The 21,896-nt window shown below is 44.6% G+C and overlaps 1 protein-coding gene across 3 annotated transcripts in view; it reads right to left on the minus strand.

Moving 5' to 3' along the window:
• Nucleotides 1–1,008: 1,008 nt before the first annotated feature.
• Nucleotides 1,009–21,896, minus strand: part of LOC120930352 (general transcription factor IIH subunit 2) — a 56,062-nt gene continuing 35,174 nt past the window's right edge. For all 3 annotated transcript variants that reach the window (XM_040341550.1, XM_040341552.1, XM_040341556.1), the window contains exons 14-16: nucleotides 16,594–16,696; nucleotides 4,394–4,433; nucleotides 1,009–1,240 (exon numbers count right to left, since the gene is read on the minus strand). In XM_040341550.1, the coding sequence (XP_040197484.1) occupies nucleotides 1,121–1,240; nucleotides 4,394–4,433; nucleotides 16,594–16,696 (263 nt within the window). In that variant the 3' untranslated portion in view covers nucleotides 1,009–1,120. The remainder of the gene's footprint in view (nucleotides 1,241–4,393; nucleotides 4,434–16,593; nucleotides 16,697–21,896) is intronic.

Genomic DNA, 21,896 nt, shown 5'->3' on the forward strand with positions numbered 1-21,896 from the left:
AACACAAATGCACAACGCGGGTGAATGCCACACTAACATCACAGGTGTTAGTATGACGATCATTTTATTTTTTGTTCAGTCCACTGGGTAGAATGAAAAAAAAAAAAAAAAAGTTTTTCCTTAGGTTGGAAATTGGGAGAATTCACTCATCTCTCTTACATGCACTGATGCTGCCCCCACCACCGCTACTGTCAGAACAGAAAGCAGGAAACTTGTGAACTCCAGTTTTGTGATGACCTCTGCAAACTTAGTTTTTTGCTTTTAGACATCTGACGCAAAACCCACAATGATAACACTCTGGGTCAGTCACTTGGTCTGATCCCTAAAACAGGAATGGGATTTAATTTACATCCTTAGTCCCTCACTTATTTATCCTTGAATTCCTATGTGTGCTTCATATATTCATAGATATCATTCAACGACATCATAGAGCACCAACAGATTGTGAGTTCTGACCTGCCGTTCCCCAATGTGTGCTAAATGAGTCTCTATGTCATTGTACCCAAAAACCTTAGCAATGGACAGTAAATGAAAACTGCGAAAGAAGAAATGGCAGCCAGCTAAGGTGCACTTGGCAATTATTACATTTAATTTTTTTAAGAAAGACTGTAAACAAATTTTTACAATATGTACAACTAAAAGTATGTTGAAAAGTATTTATACATGCCATTGTTGCAGCATCTCGGAAAATTAATTTTTAGGGGGAAAAAAAATAATTCAGTCCACCAAAAAGTTTTCAGGCTTTTTTGTTTGTGAAACCGGGTGTGGGGGAGAGGATCTTTCACCCACTGTCACAAGTGGGGAATGAGGGGGGCTGCAGCATTAGTAACATTTTAGGGTGTAACATGTTACTAAAGGTGAACTTTTAGGTGATCCTTTAAAACAGTGTCCATTTATATTTATTACGGCAGAAATCAGCAGAGATCACACATTTATTTTCTTTAACAGCAGTCACTTAAACCAATGTTTCTCAACTCCAGTCCTCACGTACCCCCAACAGGTCAGGTTTTCAGGATTTCCCTCAGATGAAACAGCTGTGGTAATTACTAATGGAAAGCCTGAAAACATGACCTGTTGGGGGGGACTTGAGGACTTGACTTTAACCATAGAGGCGGTGCTGTCATACTACAGGGGGGTTTAGCTGTGCGTGAGTGCATCCAGGACAACAATGCAGAGAATCATGAATAAACAGGTCACAGTCCACACAGAAGACACACTGACACACTGTGCAAATGTAAACCTGTAAAAGATAAAAAAGAGAAAAAGTTAACATATACATTTAAGAGGTAAAAAAATTAGAATCTAAGAAGCAAATTGGAAACAAAGCTACAGCTGGTCACACCTTATTCTAAATGCAAGCATCCACAGGCATTAGATCTATCGAACAGATAACGGATTTAGCTGTATTTTCTGTTCCGAAAATTACTTCCAAAAAGGTATTATATAATATTATTGAAACATGATTTTTTTTTATCTGCAGCCTTGAAACTGTCCAAGCTATTATGATTCAAATCTGTTGCATCAGTAAACTGCAGCGTGTCTCTTTTTTAAATATCAGCTACATAGAGCTCACAGAGAACGTAAGGCAGGCCATACAGTTGAAAAAAAAAAATAACCGATTCTCCCAATCCACATTTTCAAGCTATAACCAGTGGTACTGTTCGGTAAAGAAAAACCCAACAGGCTGGTTGTAGACAAGAACAAAAGAAGGCATTATCTAGAGCAGGACTGGGCAAACTACGGCCCGGCGGACCTTTTAATCCGGGCCGCTGAGCGCTAGCTACGGCATTGTAGTGGCTGGGCGAATGACATCTCGCAACGTCTCCTCCTGGCTAGTCAGTGGCTGGGCCGGCCAGCAGCTAGTGGGGGGGGAGGGGCGGGGCTGTGGGCAGACTACGAATTGAGCCGTACTTGCAGGCGCAGGCAGGGAGTTGACGCAACGTCAGATGACGTCACCTGCCTTTCCGCGCGCCTGTGAGGAGCAATCCATGCGGCGTGGATGTTATCAGTGACTGGCCCTCCTAGGTGCAGTAAACTTTCCTTTGGATCTTAACTGATGGTGAGTGATGTTTGGTTGCTATGGTTTGCAATATATTGGTGCATTTTCTGCTAAAATTACATAAACCAGCTGATGTGAGAAACTAAAAAAGAGAAGATAAAATGGGCACAAAGCATGACAAGGAACAGACACCACAGAAAACAGAAAATAGAAAGGAGAAGTATAGAATAATGGATGTTATTCATCAGTCTGTGAGCAGTCCATGTGCATACAATGAACATCTTCCTACTTTTTTCAAGACAAAACCGAGAAAAGAAACATAAAAGGAAAATAACAGGTTAAGTCTGCATGGCTGTCTGAAACGAGCCATGATAAATTGCAGAGTTCCTAAATCTCTATAGGAGGAGACGCTGTGAGATGTCATTCCCCATCCTCCTGGTGTAATACACAGGTGAGTCCATGCCATTTATATTACAACCCTAACCGTTAGGGTTGTAATATACATGGCATGGACTCACCCAACGGTTGGTTGTAATATAAATGGCATGGACTCACCTGTGTATTACACCAGGAGGATGGGGAGGTGATGGGGAATAATATCTCACAGCGTCTCCTCCTATAGAGATTTAGGAACTCTGCAATTTAACATGGCTCGTTTCAGAAAGCCATGCAGACTTACCCTGTTATTTTCCTTTTATGTTTCTTTTCTCGGTTTTGTCTTGAAAAAAAGTAGGAAGATATTCATTGTATGATTAATGTTGCAAGCTTGCACATGGACTGCTCACAGACTGATGAATAACATCCATTATTCTATACTTCTCCTTTCTATTTTCTGTCCCTTGTCATGCTTTGTACCCATTTTATCTTCTCTTTTTTAGTTTCTCACATCATCAGCTGGTTTATGGAATTTTAGCAGCAAAATAAAATGTTAGGTTTCTTCAAAGAGGGTTTGTAATATATATATATATATATATATATATATATATATATATATATATATATATATATATATATATATATATATATATATATATATATATATATATATATACTTTTTAATACTGTACTGTATTAAACACTGTACTTATATATACATTTTATACTGTACTGCTGTAACCTATTGCTATGTGTATATCTAAAGTACAGTATTTAATACAGTACTAAAAAGTAAATTATATTATAATATATATCCCCGGGTCCAATATTTGAACCCATTGCGGCCCTCGAGTCAAAAAGTTTGCCCACCCCTGATCTAGAGTATTAGGCTTGAAAACACAACTACAATGGAACCTTTATAACTATTAGAATGTTTAATAGACAGACAATTTTAGAAAAACCTACTGGTAGGGAACAAAGTGTATAACAGCTTCCTTGTTCGGATAATTGTCCTTAAGCCCCAGATCGCCGATGCCATGCAGGTCTCGGGCAGATATGTCAGTGTATAGGCTTACTTCGTACGAGGAAGCCGATACATTCTGACAGGAAGATTCAATGAACTATGGTGGTAGGAGGGCCATGGTAGTTCATTGAAAACTACAGGCCACAAAAGTTGCCGGAATTGTGGCAGATACTGGGAAAAGATCCCCCCGGTTTGCTGTCACAGTAGAGATCGCAGGGGGCCAGTGCATACATAACATGTTACACCCTGAATATGGGTGTAACATGTTATGAAAGGTGAACTTATTCCTTAAAGATAGAGGGCAGTTGTTTCAAAGAAAACACAGTAACTATCCTGAACATTATCAGTATGATGTTTGTCATCTAGTCTCCGGAATCCACATTCATAGTAAAGCATCAGCTGCCCACTAGTTTTGCTATAATATACTATAATATAGGAAGTGTAATGAAGAGAGATCACAGAGTAAGGAGCTCATCCTGAAATGTTACTTTTTCCCCAAATCTGCCCTTTACCCATATCTAAAGGAAACTCCGGAGACTTCCATTGCTGACTTCTTGTCAGTTCCCTGGCTGTGATGCTGATCTGCTAAGTCACGAACAAAGAACAAGTATGAAGACATGACCTCTGCTTCCCTGATCTACATACTTGTTCCAGGTCAGTGACAGTTCAAATTTTGATCCATGGATAGGTAGGGTGGCTGTGGATTTTTGCAGCTCGATCAGCACCACTGGCTATAGCCAGCAGCACTGATCAGTGTAATCTGACAGCAGGGAACTCCCCCCACTGTCAGAATACGATGGCACAGCAGGGAGGATTCCCCCATCCACAACGTTTGTGTGGATGGGAGAAAAGATCCATCTAAAGCCAGCCTCAACAGAAAACCAATAAGCATTGTCAGAATTAGGTCAGCAACCTTTTCAATGGGCTACAAAGAGTCAAACAAACAAGGAAAGTAGTAAAAAATAAATATTTCACTTTAAAATGATGGCACTTACTTGTAGATCTTTGATCTCTCCATCACAACCTCGACAATACCTTAAGTAGGTGAAATGAAATATATGTCACATAAGCATTTTATTAATATATAGGTATTTCACCATGAGCATTAAAAGCTGGCAATGCACCAGCAAAATGTACTCTAACAAAGCTAAACTCTAAGCAATTTTTTTGCAGGCACAGTCTCACTGCATGGGTTAATTGCTCGTTTTTGTCTAAGGGATTGGAGAGTGAAGATATACTTACCTAATCCTCCGATCCCCCCAGCACAATACCGGTTCATGCGGCTCCCCCCCCTCCCCGGTAGTCTGGTGAACTTGTACGGTGGACAGTTCCTGACGTCATTACGCCCATAGACCTGCTCTGGAAATAAAAACATCAGGAACAGTCCACCACTGCTTCATGGGGGGTGCCGTTTGCCACTAGAGAGGCGGATCGAGCGAGTGTACAACTTTATGGTTACCTCTTGACAAAAACAAACAGTTAACCCATACAGTGGGGCTGTGCTTTAAAGTGGAATTGAACCCAAAAGTAAACATATTGCAGCTTACCAATTCTTGGATGTGATAGCTGCATTCGTTTTGTTTTTAGGCTAATTTTCACCTGGTGATCCTGCCAGTAAAGTGGGCCATACTTGGATTAAAATTCAGCCAGTTAAGCAGGGACCAGCCAAATATCCATCTGTATACAGTCACTTTGGTTGTACAGAAATTGACTTCTGTACAAGCACCCTGTCAGTTTTGATCAGTGCTACAGGCCAATTGTGCCTGTTAACACTTGCACACTCAGAGGCCCCATGCTCAAAAAAGCGAATACCTTATTTTTTCCTTAAAAATATATATGCTATGTTTTCTACTGTGAATAAAATAAATAGTCATCTGTTTTTTTGTGGATTTCACACAGCGTTCCAACAGTTTTTGGAATTGGGGTTGTACATTATAATCAAGATATGTCACAGTCACAATTTCTAAAGGCCTTTTTGTTGAGGTGCTAGATCTTAAAATAGACACAGGGGAACGATACCCGTTACCAAATCTGTCTATTGCCAATACAGTATGTTGCTGAATCCAACTTTGGTTAATGTTTATTTACCCCTTCTATTCAATGCTCAATTGCTTAAATTGATATTGACCCAAGCCGGAGCCATCAGCTAGAGACTTTAACACCATACTTTATCGCATCCACAGATAGACCCCTTTGTCAAGGTAGGCCTAAAGGATAAATTTGTGAACTGTATTAAATGTTATGACCCTCAAGATGAGTGGAGATAGATGCATCTGGATATCAAAACGTTTTCTTGTCACTCTGGCACCTGCAACTCCCTTGTATGACAGTGATGGGCACAGCTAGACAAAATACTATGCCACCGAAAGTCAATCAGATCTGAACCAGACAGACAAAATTATGTTTCTGTGCCCTTTGCTGTACATTATAGAATATGAATGAAAAGAAAAACAATGTGCACTTTTCCTTCTCTTGGTGACCAAGAGCAAAAAACTGGTACTGTATTGTGATTTTTGTACTTCATTTACTAGTATTGTTTACATAACTTGTAAAATTCAATAAAAAGCATATTAAAAAAAAATAATGAGACAAAACCCACCAGGATACCCGTCTTCTATCCTGTATTAGAGGTGGCTACCTCCAAATAAAATGATGCTACTAGAGCACATGGACGTTTCAATTGCGCTAAACTGCAACCATCTTAACAGGTTTCCTTTTAAAAAAATAGGATTTTTATAACAGCTTACCTGTAAAATCCTTTTCTTGGAGTACATCACGGGACACAGAGCTGCATATTCATTACTATGTGGGTTATAGAGTCTACCTTCAGGTGATGGACACTGGTGTAATCAAACAGGAAGTTCCCTCCCTATATAACCCCTCCCCTACTGGGAGTTCCTCAGTTTTTGTAGCAAAGCAATAAGTGTCCCAATATCCCCAAACAAGAGGGGTGGGAGCTCTGTGTCCCGTGATGTACTCCAAGAAAAGGATTTTACAGGTAAGCTGTTATAAAAATCCTATTTTCTTTATCGTACATCACGGGACACAGAGCTGCATATTCATTACTATGTGGGATGTCCCAAAGCAATGCTTACTGAGGGGAGGGAGACACCAACAACGCAGACCGCCATCAGACGTGAGGACCTATAATGCTGCCTGCAGCATACTGCGCCAAAAAGCTGCATCCTCTTGCCGTCTTATGTTCACCTGATAGGAGTTAGTGAACGTAAGCACAGATGACCAAGTTGTGGCCTTGAAAATCTGTGTCATAAAGGCTTGGAAATGCATTGCGCATAAAGCGCTTACCATCCTGGTAGGGAGCACCCCCACAAAAAAACAGGGGGAATCCTACTCTAACCACAAGCCTGAATAATAACCTGATGAATCAACCTTAAAAACAGTTGATTTTAGACGCTGCCTGCCCTTTCCTGGGGCCTCCTGGTAGCGCAACAACATCAGTTTTCCGTATCCGAGCAGCCGCTTCAGATAGGCCTAGACCCTTCTTACTCCAACGAGAGAGAGAGAGTGTAACCATTTTAATAGCTGACCTGAACACTGCCTGCCCATCTAGGGTCTTCTGGCAGCCCAATAAAAACGTCAGCTTTCTATATCTGAAACCTTCAGATAGGTATTAACTGCTCTCATCTCAATTGAGAGAAAAGCAATAACCTTTCCTTCCGTGAAATAAGGTTTTGAAAAAAGGGAAGGTAAGAATATCTAGATTCAAATGAATACTAGATCCTTCTAGTAAATAAGGTTGGGTGAGGATGAAAATCACTCTACTTGTAAGAATAATTGAGTATGGCTCTATACCAAGAAAGTTGCCAATACTGAAACTCTTGGAGGCTACCACAACCAAGAACACCAATTCCCTTGCTAAAGGATGAAGGGAAATATGGTGCATCGGCCCAAGGAGCTGACCCTGTAAGCCGACAAAACTAGAGCCAATCCTCCGAGCACAAGGGCGACCTAACTGGTGGACTTATACAAGGGGTGACGTGCATAACAGCCCGGACCAAAGAGTGTGAAGTAATCGACCTTTGGAAGCAAGGCCGAGATCGGATCCTTGATATAACTTAAGGCTAGCTCCGTCTCCTTTCCAAATGTAGGAAGGCAGGAATTTTACCTTTGACAAACTTCCACGGATGCCACCATCTGGTTTCACACCAGGAACATGGGCCTTCCAGACCGTAGGCTATCTGGTCCTGGAGGCCAGCTCTCTTGTATGAATCAAGGGAATTGCCGCTGATTCTGAAAGCCCCGATCCTCGAGAATGTGGTCTATAATAGCCAGACCATTAATTCACCTGTTGCAAGGCAGAATGTAATACCCCCTGCAAAGTAGGCCTGGACAAGATGTAAGGGACTGTGGGTCCTCTACTACCACCCTTACTGTTCCTGCACTGAGAGGTCGTCAGGGTTATGCCGGAGTAATCAGGCCAGCTTCCGTTCTCCTCTAAATGTTGCATAGAAGCCACAAAAGTCGCGGCACTGGGGGGAGAGACACAACCAGTGACAACTGGTCCCCCCCCTCGGATTAAAAACACATCTGCCCCGCATGCGGGTGGATCCTTTATCCTTGACCCCAAGCTGTTCAATCTCTTGTTGAGCCTGGACGCCAATACATCTTATGTACAGGGTACTATTTCTGTGACATTTGGTCAGGAAAACAGTCAGGGTGTAGAGGTCATTCTCCCGGAGACACTTGTTGACGGCTCCAGCGAATCGCCCGCCAATTCTGCATTTCATGAAATGACGAATGCCAATAGGCAAGGCACAAGCTCCTCCTTGGTAAATTAAGTAAATCACTAGTATGGCATAGTCTGATTGTACTCTGACAGAACCAACCTGCCACCTGAACGTTCAGGCCCCTAAGCCAGATGCTCCATCGGTAGCTCTAGCTGACAGATAAGGCTCCCTTGGAGCTTGACTACTTCCCCTGGGCCATGGTCTCTTCCTGACCTGGCAAACCCTTTTAGTTAAGAATCACCAAGAGGAATTCCAGCATATCTCTGGGACCGGGTTCTTTGGATAATGCTAGGTCAAGATCCACACTTTCTAGGCCGACAAAATACTGTTTATAACAGCCCTGAATAAAAGTTAGTATAGGGAACTGTCTTGAATGAAGCCAGCATCTTCCCTAGTGCCTTAATCAAAAGGCCAAAAGTAAGGAACTGTTCCTTGCCGTGACCACATAGACCAGTTTTCTTATAGCGATGGTCTTGTCTGAGGCCAAAACTCTCCTTTTTGGACTGTGCCAAACATACCCAGCTTCTTGTCAAATGAAAGAATGTATCTTTAGAGTTCCAGATACTTGACCATGCTGGACCCAGGTCTTACTAGCCACCTATAGGAAAACCTCTCTTTACACTCTAAGGAGAAGATAGAGGCTTTGGCCGAGTAGGCAGAGGGAAATTATATGCAGCATGAATCTCTGAAAAGACTGCAGGTGCAATCAGAACCTGTAGAGCTATTGATAGCTTATCCTCGTTAGGCTGCAGCTCCTGTCTCCTGTCCTCTGACAGTGAACCTTCATCCCCAGCTCTTCTAATCCCTTTGTTTAAGGATTAAAGCAGGAAAAGGGACACACCCTGCTTTTTTTTTTTTGCTTCTTGTGAGGATGCTGCGAACATAGCAGTTAACCTCTTGTAGAACAACAAATGTGATGCAAAAAACAAAACACATGCAGAGTGGCTGCAATGTTGGGGGAGGCTGCATTGATTGCCTGAGAGGTCTGATGGCTCAATCTGTGAGCTGTCTCTACAGGGGAGAATAAGGGGCCACCAGGTTCAGGTGGCGATTCCTTTTTATATTCCTACCCCTGACCTTATTCAATGGGGAGACCAAAGTCCTAAGCTAAAGGCAGAGGAGCTTAACCCAGGTGCATCAACAGCTGAACATAGTCTGGCAGCAACAATGCCTGCTAATCTGCACAGCTAGATGCGGAGTAGGCGTCTTAGATGAATCTGTATCCAACTCACACAAGGTGCTTGCGTTTGTGTCCCCCTAGCTTTACAGAGCTCTGACGTCTGGGCCTTTTTGAAGAGCCCTCTCTGCGACTGCACTGAGCCGGTGAGCACGTGCGACATGGTAGAGCCTGAAGCTGAGGAAGTGGGACGCACAATAGACCAGCTAACACTTAAGCTTCCGTCTTTGGAAAGCATGGTAAGCGAAAACATCAGGCATGTCTTTTACTGCCCATAGTAGTGGAAACACAGATAAGACTTGCAGCTACTCATGGAAGACAATGCTTTGCATAGGATTAAGGGCATTTTTTTTTTTTTTTTTATATGTACCAGCCCCTTCAAGGGGAGATATATGGGTACTACAGCCATCCTGTCTGAACAGACATAGTGGCCCAGGCTACATGCCGGCTAGGGGAGGTATATGGGTGCCCTGAGCCATCCCGTCTCAAAAGACATTGTGGTTTACATTGCCCATGCATAAAAACATAATATAGGCGAGACCCATAGTCCCCTACAGAAGACCTACTGTCGAACCAAGTCCCGTAGGTCTCTCTCTTACCTTTCCACGCTGCAGGGTATTGCCAAGCAAGAGGCCCAATCTTCCCCCTTCACCGTGGGTATAGTCCTAGACCTTCAGGGACCGGGGTCCATGGCAGGAACACCACACCCCTGGACCTATATAGCACCCTGGCAGCAGAAAAAACATTTGGTCCTTAGAAGGCACAAAGTTCTGGAACCCAGGATCCAGCCCTCCACAGAGAGGCATTATAGGCTAAACCTCGTTCTTCGTACCGAGGCCCGGGTACCGTCCACTTTGGCTATGAAGCACCTTGGACGGATCCGGATTTATGGAGGCTTTTTACATCCAGCATGGATCCCTCCAGTGGAGCTCCTAAGAGCACATGTTAACTCGTGACCAACACCTTAGACACTGATGAAAAAACTGAGGAACTCCCAGTAGGGGAGGGGTTATATAGGGAGGGAACTTCCTGTTTAATTGATTACACCAGTGTCCATCACCTGAAGGTAGACTCTATAACCCACATAGTAATGAATATGCAGCTCTATGTCCCGTGATGTACGATAAAGAGATTTTTAATACAGCTTACCTGTAAAATCTTTTTCTTGGAGTACATCACGGGACACAGAGCGGCATTCATTACTATATGGGTTATATGGAGTACCTTCAGGTGTAGACACTGGCAATCTCAAACAGGAAATGCCCCTCCCTATATAACCCCCTCCCATAGGAGGAGTACCTCAGTTTTGTAGCAAGCAGTATGCCTCCCAAAATGGTCCTCAAAAAAAGAGGGGTGGGAGCTCTGTGTCCCGTGATGTACTCCAAGAAAAAGATTTTACAGGTAAGCTGTATTAAAAATCTCTTTTTCTTTATCGTACATCACGGGACACAGAGCGGCATTCATTACTATATGGGATGTCCCAAAGCAATGCTTACAATGAGGGGAGGGAGAACATCTCCAAGACAAAAGGATTTAATTTAGAGATATACTCAAATCATAATAAATCCAACTTAGTTGAGAAAAATAAATTTTTTAAATTTAACTCGAACAAGAGGAGCCCCCGGAATCCGAGGGTCTCAAACTGCAGCCTGCAGCACTGCCTGCCCGAAGGCAGTATCAGTATTCCTTCTTACGTCCAACTTGTAGAATTTTGTAAACGTGTGGACAGAAGACCAGGTTGCCGCCTTGCAAACTTGAGCCATAGAGATCTGGTGGTGTGCTGCCCAGGAGGCGCCCATGGCTCTAGTAGAATGAGCCTTTAATGATACTGGAGGAGGCAACCCTTTCAAGCCGTAGGCCTGAGTGATTAATTGCTTAATCCACCTAGAAATGGTGGACTTTGCAGCTGCCTGCCCCTTCTTGGGCCCATCCGGTAGAATGAACAGCACATCTGTCTTCCGGATCTTCTTTGTAGCTTTAAGATAGGCCTTCATGGCCCTGACAATATCCAAGGTATGCAGCAACCCTTCCTTTCTGGAAGTAGGTTTAGGGAAGAAGGATGGTAATACCAAATCCTGGTTCAAATGAAAACTGGATATGACCTTCGGAAGGAAGGAAGGATGAGGGCGGAGAACGACCCTGTCCTTATGAAAAACAAGATATGGTTCCTTACAGGATAAGGCTGCCAGCTCCGAAACTCTTCTTGCGGAAACTATGGCAACCAAAAATACTAACTTCCTTGTCAGTAGAACCAAAGGAATATCAGCCAACGGCTCAAACGGTTGTTTCTGTAAACTTTGACAGAACAAGATTTAAATCCCACGGACAAAGCGGGGATTTAACTGGAGGTCTAATACGTAAGACCCCTTGAAGGAAGGTCTTAACCAGCGAGTGGGTGGCCAGCGGCCGCTGAAACCACACTGACAGAGCAGAAATCTGTCCTTTGATTGTGCTTAATGCCAATCCTTTATCCACTCCTAGCTGGAGAAAACTTAATACTCTATCGATGGTAAATTTGCGAGAAAGCCATCGCTTGGACTCACACCAGCCTACATAGGCCTTCCAGACCCTGTAATAAATCACCCTAGAGACCGGTTTCCTGGCTCTGATTAGGGTAGAGATTACTTTCTGAGACAGACCTCTACCCCTGAGAATCAGGGATTCAGCTTCCAGGCCGTCAAATTTAGATGCCGTAAGGCAGGGTGGAGGATCGGACCTTGCGATAGCAGGTCTGGCCGTAGAGGAAGAGTCCAAGGGTCTCCCACTACCATCCTTAAGATTAGTGAGTACCATGCCCTTCTGGGCCATGCTGGAGCTACCAGGATGACTGGTATGTGCTCCACCCGGATCCTGCGCAGCAGGCGGGGTAGTAACTGGAGCGGGGGAAACGCATAAAGAAGTTTGAACTGATGCCAAGGGCAAACCAACGCATCGGTTCCGCAGGCCATCGGATCCCTTGAGCGGGACATGAACCTGTCTAGTTTCTTGTTGAGTCTCGATGCCATGATATCCACGTCCGGCACTCCCCATCTTTGGCAGAGTGCTTGAAAGACTAGTGGATGCAGAGACCATTCCCCCGGCCATAGAGTCTGGCGGCTTAAGAAGTCCGCCTGAAAGTTGTCCACTCCTGGAATGAATATTGCCGATATGCAGGGCACATGAGCCTCTGCCCATAGAAGAATCAAGCTCACCTCTCTCTGAGCGGTTTGACTCCTGGTTCCCCCTTGGTGATTTATGTGTGCCACGGCCGTGGCATTGTCTGATTGAATTCTCACCGGGAACCCCTGCAATTTTGACGTCCAAGCCCTGAGGGCTAGTCGAGCAGCTCTGAGCTCCAAGATGTTGATGGGCAACTGCTTCTCTGGCTTTGCCCAAGTACCTTGGCGAGTGCAACCATCCAAAATTGCTCCCCAGCCCGTCAGGCTGGCGTCTGTGGTCACTATCTTCCAAGCCACTGGGCTGAAAGACTTCCCCTTCAGTAGATTCTGAGGGTCTAACCACCAACACAGACTTTGTCGGACTCTTGATAAGAGCGGCAACGGGATATCCAAGGCCTGTGGCCTTCTGCTCCATGCTGACAGGATGGCTGCCTGTAGGATGCGAGTGTGGCTCTGGGCGTATGGTACCGCCTCGAATGTGGCCACCATCTTGCCTAGTAACCTCATACATAGGCGAATAGTCGGTTCTTTCTTGCTTAGAACCAGTAGGATTAATTCCTTGATGGCTTTTACCTTCCTCAGAGGTAGGAACACTCCTTGTTGTTCTGTGTCTAATCTCATGCCGAGATATTCCAACTGCCTTGTGGGCTGGAAAGCTGACTTTTCTCGATTTAGGACCCAGCCGAACCTCTCGAGGTATTGGACCGTGAGGGCCACTGCTCGCTCCAAGCCGGGAGACGAGTGGTCTATGACTAGGAGGTCGTCCAGGTATGCTAGGATCGTGACCCCTTGGATCCTTAGCTTGGCTAGGATCGGAGCTAGGACCTTCGTGAACACCCGGGGGGCCGTAGCCAACCCGAAGGGAAGCGCCACGAATTGGAAGTGACGCGAAGCCACCATGAAGCGTAGATATCTTTGATGTGGCTGATAAATTGGAACATGAAGGTAGGCATCCTTTATGTCTATGGACGCCATGAAGTCGTCCTTCTGGAGTGTGGCAGCTGCTGACCGCACGGATTCCATCCGAAATGAGCGGATCTTTAGATATGCATTTACCATCTTTAGGTCCAAAATTGGCCTGACATCTCCATTGGATTTTGGGATGATGAATAGGTTGGAGTAGAAACCCAGCCCCTGTTCCAGGACTGGTACCTCTACTATTACTTCCTGGGAAAGTAGATGATCTAATGCCGATCTTAATGCGGCTCCCTTTTCCGGATCGTTTGGAATCCTCGACTTCTGGAAATGAGGAGGAGGAAACCTTAGGAAATCTAATTTGTAGCCTGTGGCCACGGAAGACCGTACCCACTCGTCGGGAATTCTGGCTTCCCAAATCTCTGAAAAGAGTCGCAGCCTTCCCCCCACCTTCGTGGGTGGGGGCGCCCCTTCATAAGGTTGGCTTGGGGGCTGGTTTTGCTGGTTTGCGAAACCACTGCCTTTTGCCTCTAACAGCCTGTCCTTGTGATCTGCTGTTGAAGCCGAAGTTTGCTTTTGCAGGAGGCCGTCGATACTGCTTGGCATTAGAGGGCCCCTGCCCAGGGGAATACTGTCGTTTAAACGCAGGTCCCTGAACCTTCTTCTTAGTTGGCAAGAGAGTACTCTTGCCGTTTGAAATGGTCTGAATGTATTTATCTAGGTCTTCTCCGAAGAGTCGTCCTCCATGGAAGGGGAACCCTACCAGGAGCTTCTTGCATGGGGGCTCAGCCTCCCAGCTTTTTAACCATAAGAGTCTTCTCATATGGATAAGGGATAACGATAAACGTGACGCTTGCTGGATAGAATCCTTGATTGCGTCTACCGTAAAACATATGGCCTTAGGGACATCCGAAAATTTTTCTGCCTGCTGGGCCGGAATAAGTTTAAGCATCTGCTTAAATTGATCCGATAATGCTTGAGCGACCCCAATCGCAGCCACAGCTGGCTGTACTACTGCCCCTGCAGTAGTGAAGGAGTTCTTAAGTAGTGCTTCCAAGCGCTTATCAACTGGATCCTTGAACACCTGTATGTTTTCTACAGGGCATGTTAACGATCTGTTAACACATGAGATGGCTGCGTCCACTGCAGGAGTAGCCCATCTTTTGGAAAATTTTTCTTCCATAGGATATAGGACAGAGAACCTTTTAGGTGGTAAGAAGATCTTATCTGGCTTGTTCCAATCTTGGAACAAAATTCCCTCTAATAGAGGATGGATCGGAAACACAGCATTGCTTTGAGGCGCCCTCAGTGAGCCCAAAGCTGAAACCGTCGATACCTGGAGATCTGGTACTGGCAAGTTGAATGTCCTATGGACCAAGTCCGACAATCCTTGAATCCACCAGCTCTCCCTCAGGGAGACTGCCCCAGACTCCTCTGTATCCGGGTCTTCGATCCCTGAACCTACTTGGTCCGTGTCCAAGAGGTCGTCCAATTCCCCTGAGGAAAGGACCTCCTCTTCTGAGGGTCCGCGCTCGGGCGACGGAGATCTATTCCGCTTACTGCCCCGCATAGCTGCGGATATCATTTTATTTTTATTTTTTATTTTTTTTTTTTTTTATTTTTTTTTTTCCCATGCTTTTCTCATCTCTTTTAAAGAGGTGAGTAATACCTCCTCCGTGACCATCTTAGGGTTGGACTGACCCGCGTCAGCTCCAGCCCCAGATCCCGATGGCCCCAAGGCTCCCTGTAGGGAAAACAGCGGCATACCATGGTACAATACCGAGGTACACCTGCTACCTATTGGTATTTGGAACTATAAAAGTTAATTGTCCAAACACCTGTTTGGGGGATAAAAAATGCTTCCTCTCCCCTAGATGACTTTTTTTTTTTTTTTTTTCGTTTTTGTTTCAAATCCAGGAAAGAAAAAACATTCTGTCCCCCTGAGTAGTATTGCAAAGAAAAACTATGAGATGGAAAAGAAACAGCCTATTTCTAGGCTTGACAAAACAGTCCTCTGAAGACTGCAATATCCTTTCTGGCCACTGTGTGTCCTCGGCGCCCCGTGCTGCCGCTCTGGTCTTTCTCCTCAGTTCCAAAGTATTGATGGAACAAACAAGGAAGGGCCGCCCCTTCCTTTAAGCCACTGACCCGCCCTTCCCCCCCAGCAACCTCAAACAGGAAATGCCCCTCCCGACAGGGGGAGGGGGGGGGGATTTTGGGAGGAAGGGACCTCTCTGTTCCAGCAAACTGCGGCCTGCAGCCTGGAACCATGAGGAGGCCAGCGTTTTGCCTGCTTGCAGGCTCTGAGGAGGAAGACTGAATGGAGCATCGCCTGGAGGCCTGCAGGTAAGCAAAGCTCTCTGACACACACATATATTTTTATATAACACAGGCCCCACTCAATGCTTTTCCAACACTACAAGGGAGGTCACATCTTATGGGGAATAATACATAGAGAGCCATCCTATCTTTATGATATGTGACTAGTTTGCCAGATGCAGTGCATAACTTTAGGCATGTCCCCTGTGACCCCCCAGAAAAAAACCTGCTAAGAACCAAGTTCCGCAAGTTTTCCCCTCACTTACCTGCTCCATGCCGCAGGACTTTGCCAAGCAAGAGGCCCAATCTTCCCCCATCTCCGTGGGGATGTCTAGACCTTCAGGCCCTGGGTTCCTATGAAGGATCCACTGTCCTGGGCCCATATAGCACCCTGGCAACAGAAAACTTTAGGTACCCAAAGGTTTCTAAGTTCTGGGCCCAGGGTCCAGCTCTCTAAAAAGAAAAGCATTATGGGCTATACCCCAAGGGTTTGGGGTCCGGTTACTGACCACTTTAGCGCTGAGGCTTTTTTGGACAGAACCGGTAGCTCACCTAATCCCAAGGATGCGGAGGCAAGCTAAACCATGACTAACACCTAAGACACTGGCGTAAAAACTGAGGTACTCCTCCTATGGGAGGGGGTTATATAGGGAGGGGCATTTCCTGTTTGAGATTGCCAGTGTCTACACCTGAAGGTACTCCATATAACCCATATAGTAATGAATGCCGCTCTGTGTCCCGTGATGTACGATAAAGAAAAAGAAAAACTTCTGACATCAGCCAGAGAAAACACAAAACTACCAAAGTGTATATAATAATAATTTTGATATGTGAAAGAAAAAAAAAGAAAAAAAAAAAAAAAAAAACACATTACTTACTTCTCCCCTTCATATTCTCTAGTGGGAACCTCTCTGTAAGCATCTAATGGGAAAAGATGGTGGTAGGACCGTGCTAAGTGCGGAGCAGACACTAAAGTAAGGCCTAAAAGAAAAAGAGAAGGTGTATTTATAAAAGCAGTAAAAAATAATATCTATCCATCAGTACAGGACACAGGCTGGATATTCATTAATCCTGGTTTATAGGCTGCCTACCTTTTGTGATTCTCATTGCACAAAATTGGCCCAGAAGAGCCTGTACACATTTTAAAGGACAGGACCGCTGGCCTCTCCCGAACAGGCCAGACCTGCTGTCCCAAGGCCCCTTGTACCATCTTGCTTCTCAGTCACTGGCTTGAATGCCATGACAGTTGAAACCCAGGTATTGAAGGACAGGCGTATTAGTGCATTGTGCTGTTTGATTGCAAGACATAGACTAAGCCCTGAATGGTGCAAATGTAAACACTCAATAGGTGATTAAATGGGACCGTTGTTGCTGGCGCAAATGAAAAAACAAAATTGTTCTATATTAATGGGTTTGCTGCAATCAAAAAAAGGTGCAAGACACTCTATGGTGTCTCGTCCAGAATGAAATAAGTGTAATATATGGATTGTGCTACCCTGGTGGTTGGTCTATATCCACCTGGTCCTGGGCAATAATTGCAATCATTAGTCCCTATGTATATCACCCCTATTGACAATCCACCAAACATATATGTGTATATGAATGTGTATCGAGTGCTCGCATGCAAATATTCCTCTCAGGACAGTGTGAAAACACATACATATGCGTACCATACACGTATTAAAAAGTGGACTTAAAAAACGTGCGTTCCCCTATATCAGATTCAAAAGATCCTTACCACGAAGAGGTCTTCTAGATTGATCCTCTTCCCTTTAAAGTCCCAATATGATAACCAAGTGCTCATAAGCGATCAATGCTTCTCCTGTGGGGTGTGAGGGAGTGTAAAAATGTATATAGCGCTGCACATGCGAACTGAATCGCCTCTGGGCGCTTGTTTGAGCATTTCTCCTTTGACCTCAAAAGAGATGGGTTTTGATCTTTTTCCTAAAAAGGCCAAGTGGTTCTCCTCCAACCGAATGGAGGTTGGTAAAGTGTTCCAAAGTCGAGGGCCTTGGACAGCAAATCTTTCTCCTTTAGGCTTGTATCTGGTTTTGGGGATTTGGAGTAGATTTTGGTTGGAGGATCGCAGAACGCGATTGGGGTTGTAAGCCTTTAGTTTTTCGCATAGATATTTGGGGGCATTTCCCAAAATACATTTATGCGTCAGACAGAGAGCTTTGAAAGTGATTCTGTCTTTCACTGGCAGCCAGTGAAGGCTTCTCAGTGAAGGCGAGATTGATTCCCATGTTTTTTTCCCAGTCACAAGTCGAGCGGCCGTATTTTGAACGACTTGCAGACGAGTGATTTGGTACTTTGGGAGTCTGAGGTAAAGGGCATTTGCATAGTCAAGTCTGGAGTTAACAATTGTTCCCACCACGACTGCTATGTCTTCTTTAGGAATAAATAGAATAAGTCTGCGTAGTAGGCGCAGCAGATGGTGCAATCCGCTGACTACTGACCCCATTTGTGCATCCATTGTCATGTAGGTATCAAAGATGACTCCAAGACTTTTGACTTTGGTGCTAGGGGTGATGATTTTGCCCAGAAAGGGCGGAGGTGTCCAGGTTGTTGCAAGTTGATTCTGTCTATTGGCGTGAAACAGGAGAAGTTCTGTTTTCGAACCGTTGAGTTTAAGATAACTCTTTGTCATCCAGTTCTCTATCAAAGAGAGACAATTCTCTAGACCGAGATGATGATCCTTTTTATTGCAGATGCGAAAGTACAATTGTGTGTCATCTGCATAAGAGTGGTAGAGCAGCTTTTGGCTGCTGATGATTTCAAAAAGAGTACGGAGATAGATATTGAACAGCACCGGTGACAGAGGGTATCCCTGAGGGACTCCGCATGACACCGTGCGTTTTTCAGAGGTGAAAGGTCCCAGTTTCACTACTTGTGATCGGTTTTCCAAAAAGGAGAAGAACCAGGATAAGTCACATTCCGCGACTCTGGCTACTTCAGCTAGCCGAGTCAGTAATAGTTTGTGGTCTACCGTGTCAAAAGCTGCGCTAAGGTCCAACAATACTAGAAGGACCAGGTAGATATAGACCAACCACCAGGGTAGCGCAATCCATATATTACACCCCTTAACGCCCGCCGCACGACTATTTACGTCCGCAAAATGGCACGGACAGGCAGAAGGACGTATATATACGTCCTTGCCTTTCCGCAGGTCCGATCGGGACCCCCCCCCCCCCCGCTGCGTGCGGCGGGCGGGTTCCCTCGGGGAGCGATCCTGGACGATGGCGCGGCTATTCGTTTATAGCCGCTCCGTCACGATCGCTCCCCGGAGCTGAAGAACGGGGAGAGCCGTATGTAAACACGGCTTACTCGTTCTTCACTGTGGCGGCGCATCGATCGTGTCATCCCCTTCATAGGGGAGACACAATCGATGACGTCAGACCTACAGCCACACCCCCCTACTGTTGTAAACACACACTATGTGAAGCCTAACACGTTCAGCGCCCCCTGTGGTTAACTCCCAAACTGCAACTGTCATTTTCACAATAAACAATGCAATTTAAATGCATTTTTTGCTGTGAAAATGACAATGGTCCCAAAAATGTGTCAAAATTGTCCGAAGTGTCCGCCATAATGTCGCAGTCACGAAAAAAAAAAATCGCTGATCGCCGCCATTAGTAGTAAAAAAAAAAAATTAATAAAAATGCAATAAAAATATCCCCTATTTTGTAAACGCTATAAATTTTGCGCAAACGAATCGATAAACGCTTATTGCGATTTTTTTTACCAAAAATAGGTAGAAGAATACGTATCGGCCTAAACTGAGGAACAAAAAAAAAAAAAAAAAAAAATGTATATATGTTTTTGGGGGATATTTATTACAGCAAAAAGTAAAAAATACTGCATTTTTTTCAAAATTGTCGCTCTATTTTTGTTTATAGCGCAAAAAATAAAACCCGCAGGGGTGATCAAATACCACCAAAAGAAATCTCTATTTCTGGGGAAAAAAGGACGTCATTTTTGTTTGGGAGCCACGTCGCACGAGTGCGCAATTGTCTGTTAAAGCGACGCAGTGCCGAATTGTAAAAACGCCTTTGGGCATTTAGCAGCATATTGGTCCGGGGCTTAAGTGGTTAATAAGTGATTAAAGTCCAACACAATTCCTAAATAGTTTTATTTGTAAAAACAAATACTTGGCAGAACAGGTCTTATCTTTTCAAGTTGCTGGTCCCTGTATGGGTCTAGGCTTCCCCCGTCACAGTGGTCATCCCACAGCACCCTGCAATTTGCTATAGGCATTGCACAAAGTGCCAAAATGCAGGATCCAGTGCCCAAAGCAATTTTCCAGGTGGGGGATCCCCACGGCATGTGATCCATGTATGACTTCTCTAGTCTTTACCATGTTCACACGGAGTGAGGTAGAGGCACCCCTAGGGTCATGTCAAAAGCTTTGCCAGTGTCCAAGCACTTGAAGGTACACGCCTAAAACCCAGAGCCTATGAATATTCAGCTTGCATCCTTTACTGCATAACTAAGATATAACAAATATCAGCAGAGAAATCTATCCAGGCTGATCCATTCATCCCCTTAGCCAAAAAAAAAAAAACTGAGGAGGGCTTAGGGATATATACAAACATTCCCCAGTATGACCATAAATGGCTAGATTGGCCTTGTGTTTTTGTATGGCTGTAGATACATTTAACAGTGACTGCACTCTATTTCATTAAATAAAGGCAAAGTAAAGGCATTGTAACAAAGGCAAATTCACAAATGCACTTCTAAAACTCAATATTTTATCTACAGTACAAATAATTGGATTTCTCTTACAGCTTACCTTGGAGTACGTCTGGGACACACAGCAGCCATAGTAATGACTATGTGGGTTATACGCCACCTATAGGTGAATGGACACTGGCTGATTAATCAAACAGGAAGTCCTCCCCTATATAACCCCACCTACACAGGAAGGACCTCCGTTTTATAGCTAAGCAATGAATATCCCCAAAAAAGATGGGAGGGACCTCTGTGTCATGTGATGTAATCCAAGAAAAGGATTTTACAGGTAAGCTTTAGGAAAACTCAAATTGTATTTATTGTACATTCAGGGACACTGAGCAGCCATAGTAATTACTATGAGATGTTCTAAAGCAATGCCCTTGTGGGGAGGGAGACACAATCACAGAAATTGCCACCTGAGAAGGCCTTATTCTGCTGCCAGAACAGTATCCCCCGTGGATTTAATATCCATCTGGTAAAATCACAATGTATGAACCAAAAACCATGTAGGGGGCCTTAAAATTAGGGGTGCACCGAATGGAAATTTTGGTGCTGAAACCGAAAATGCAGGATGCACTTGGCAAACACCACAAACTGAAAAATACAGTTTTTAAAACAACATTTATATTTTTATATATAACGATTATATTCCACTTTTTATTAATATCATCAATTGTAATTAATATGAAGTCATTGTTGGCCATTATTGGCACCTTTAGTGCAAGAAAAGCCAAAGGAAAATGCAGTCGGCAGTCTCTGACCATCTCTTGCATCTTGTATCATGCAATCTCTTACTTAAACACATTGTTAATAGTATTTTCAAAATTTCCATTCAGTGCACCTCTAGCAGACATGATACAGGAAATGGTCAAAGACTGCAGACATCATACAAGAGATCAATGCTGCCTGCCAGCGCCCACGAGATGCAGCCAGCACCCACGAGATGCTGCCAGCCTGCCAGCGCCCACGAGATTCAGCCAGCCTGCCAGCGCCCAGTATAGTGATCTCACGCTGTGTGACAAAGCTGGATCTGAATCGCCAGGCAACCGCTGTAACAATGTCCCACCTCCTATGACACACGGCACAATGATTCCCGGCATTGGATCAGTGTACCATCTGTCACAAGAGCCGGTCTAGGAGGCGGGAATTGTTACAGCGCTGCCCGGTCATTCAATCCAGCTCTGTGATACAGCATGAGATCGCACTAGAAGGCACTGGTAAGGCTGCATCTGAAACATGCAAGAAGAAGGGGGCGGGGGACGGACGTGCCAGGATGACATGCGCGGCACCCTGTGCGGCAGACCTAGTCATTATCAGCATTTTTTTTTTCAGCCGCTTGGATGATATGCTTTGGTGGACGAAATTTTGGGGCAGTAATGAACACCACTGTTCATACGGTATCACGCTATGCGAGTTCTTTTTAATATTTCTTGCCTGGCATGTGGTT

This window comes from Rana temporaria, chromosome 1, assembly GCF_905171775.1.
Source record: "Rana temporaria chromosome 1, aRanTem1.1, whole genome shotgun sequence".
Lineage (NCBI taxonomy): Eukaryota > Metazoa > Chordata > Amphibia > Anura > Ranidae > Rana > Rana temporaria.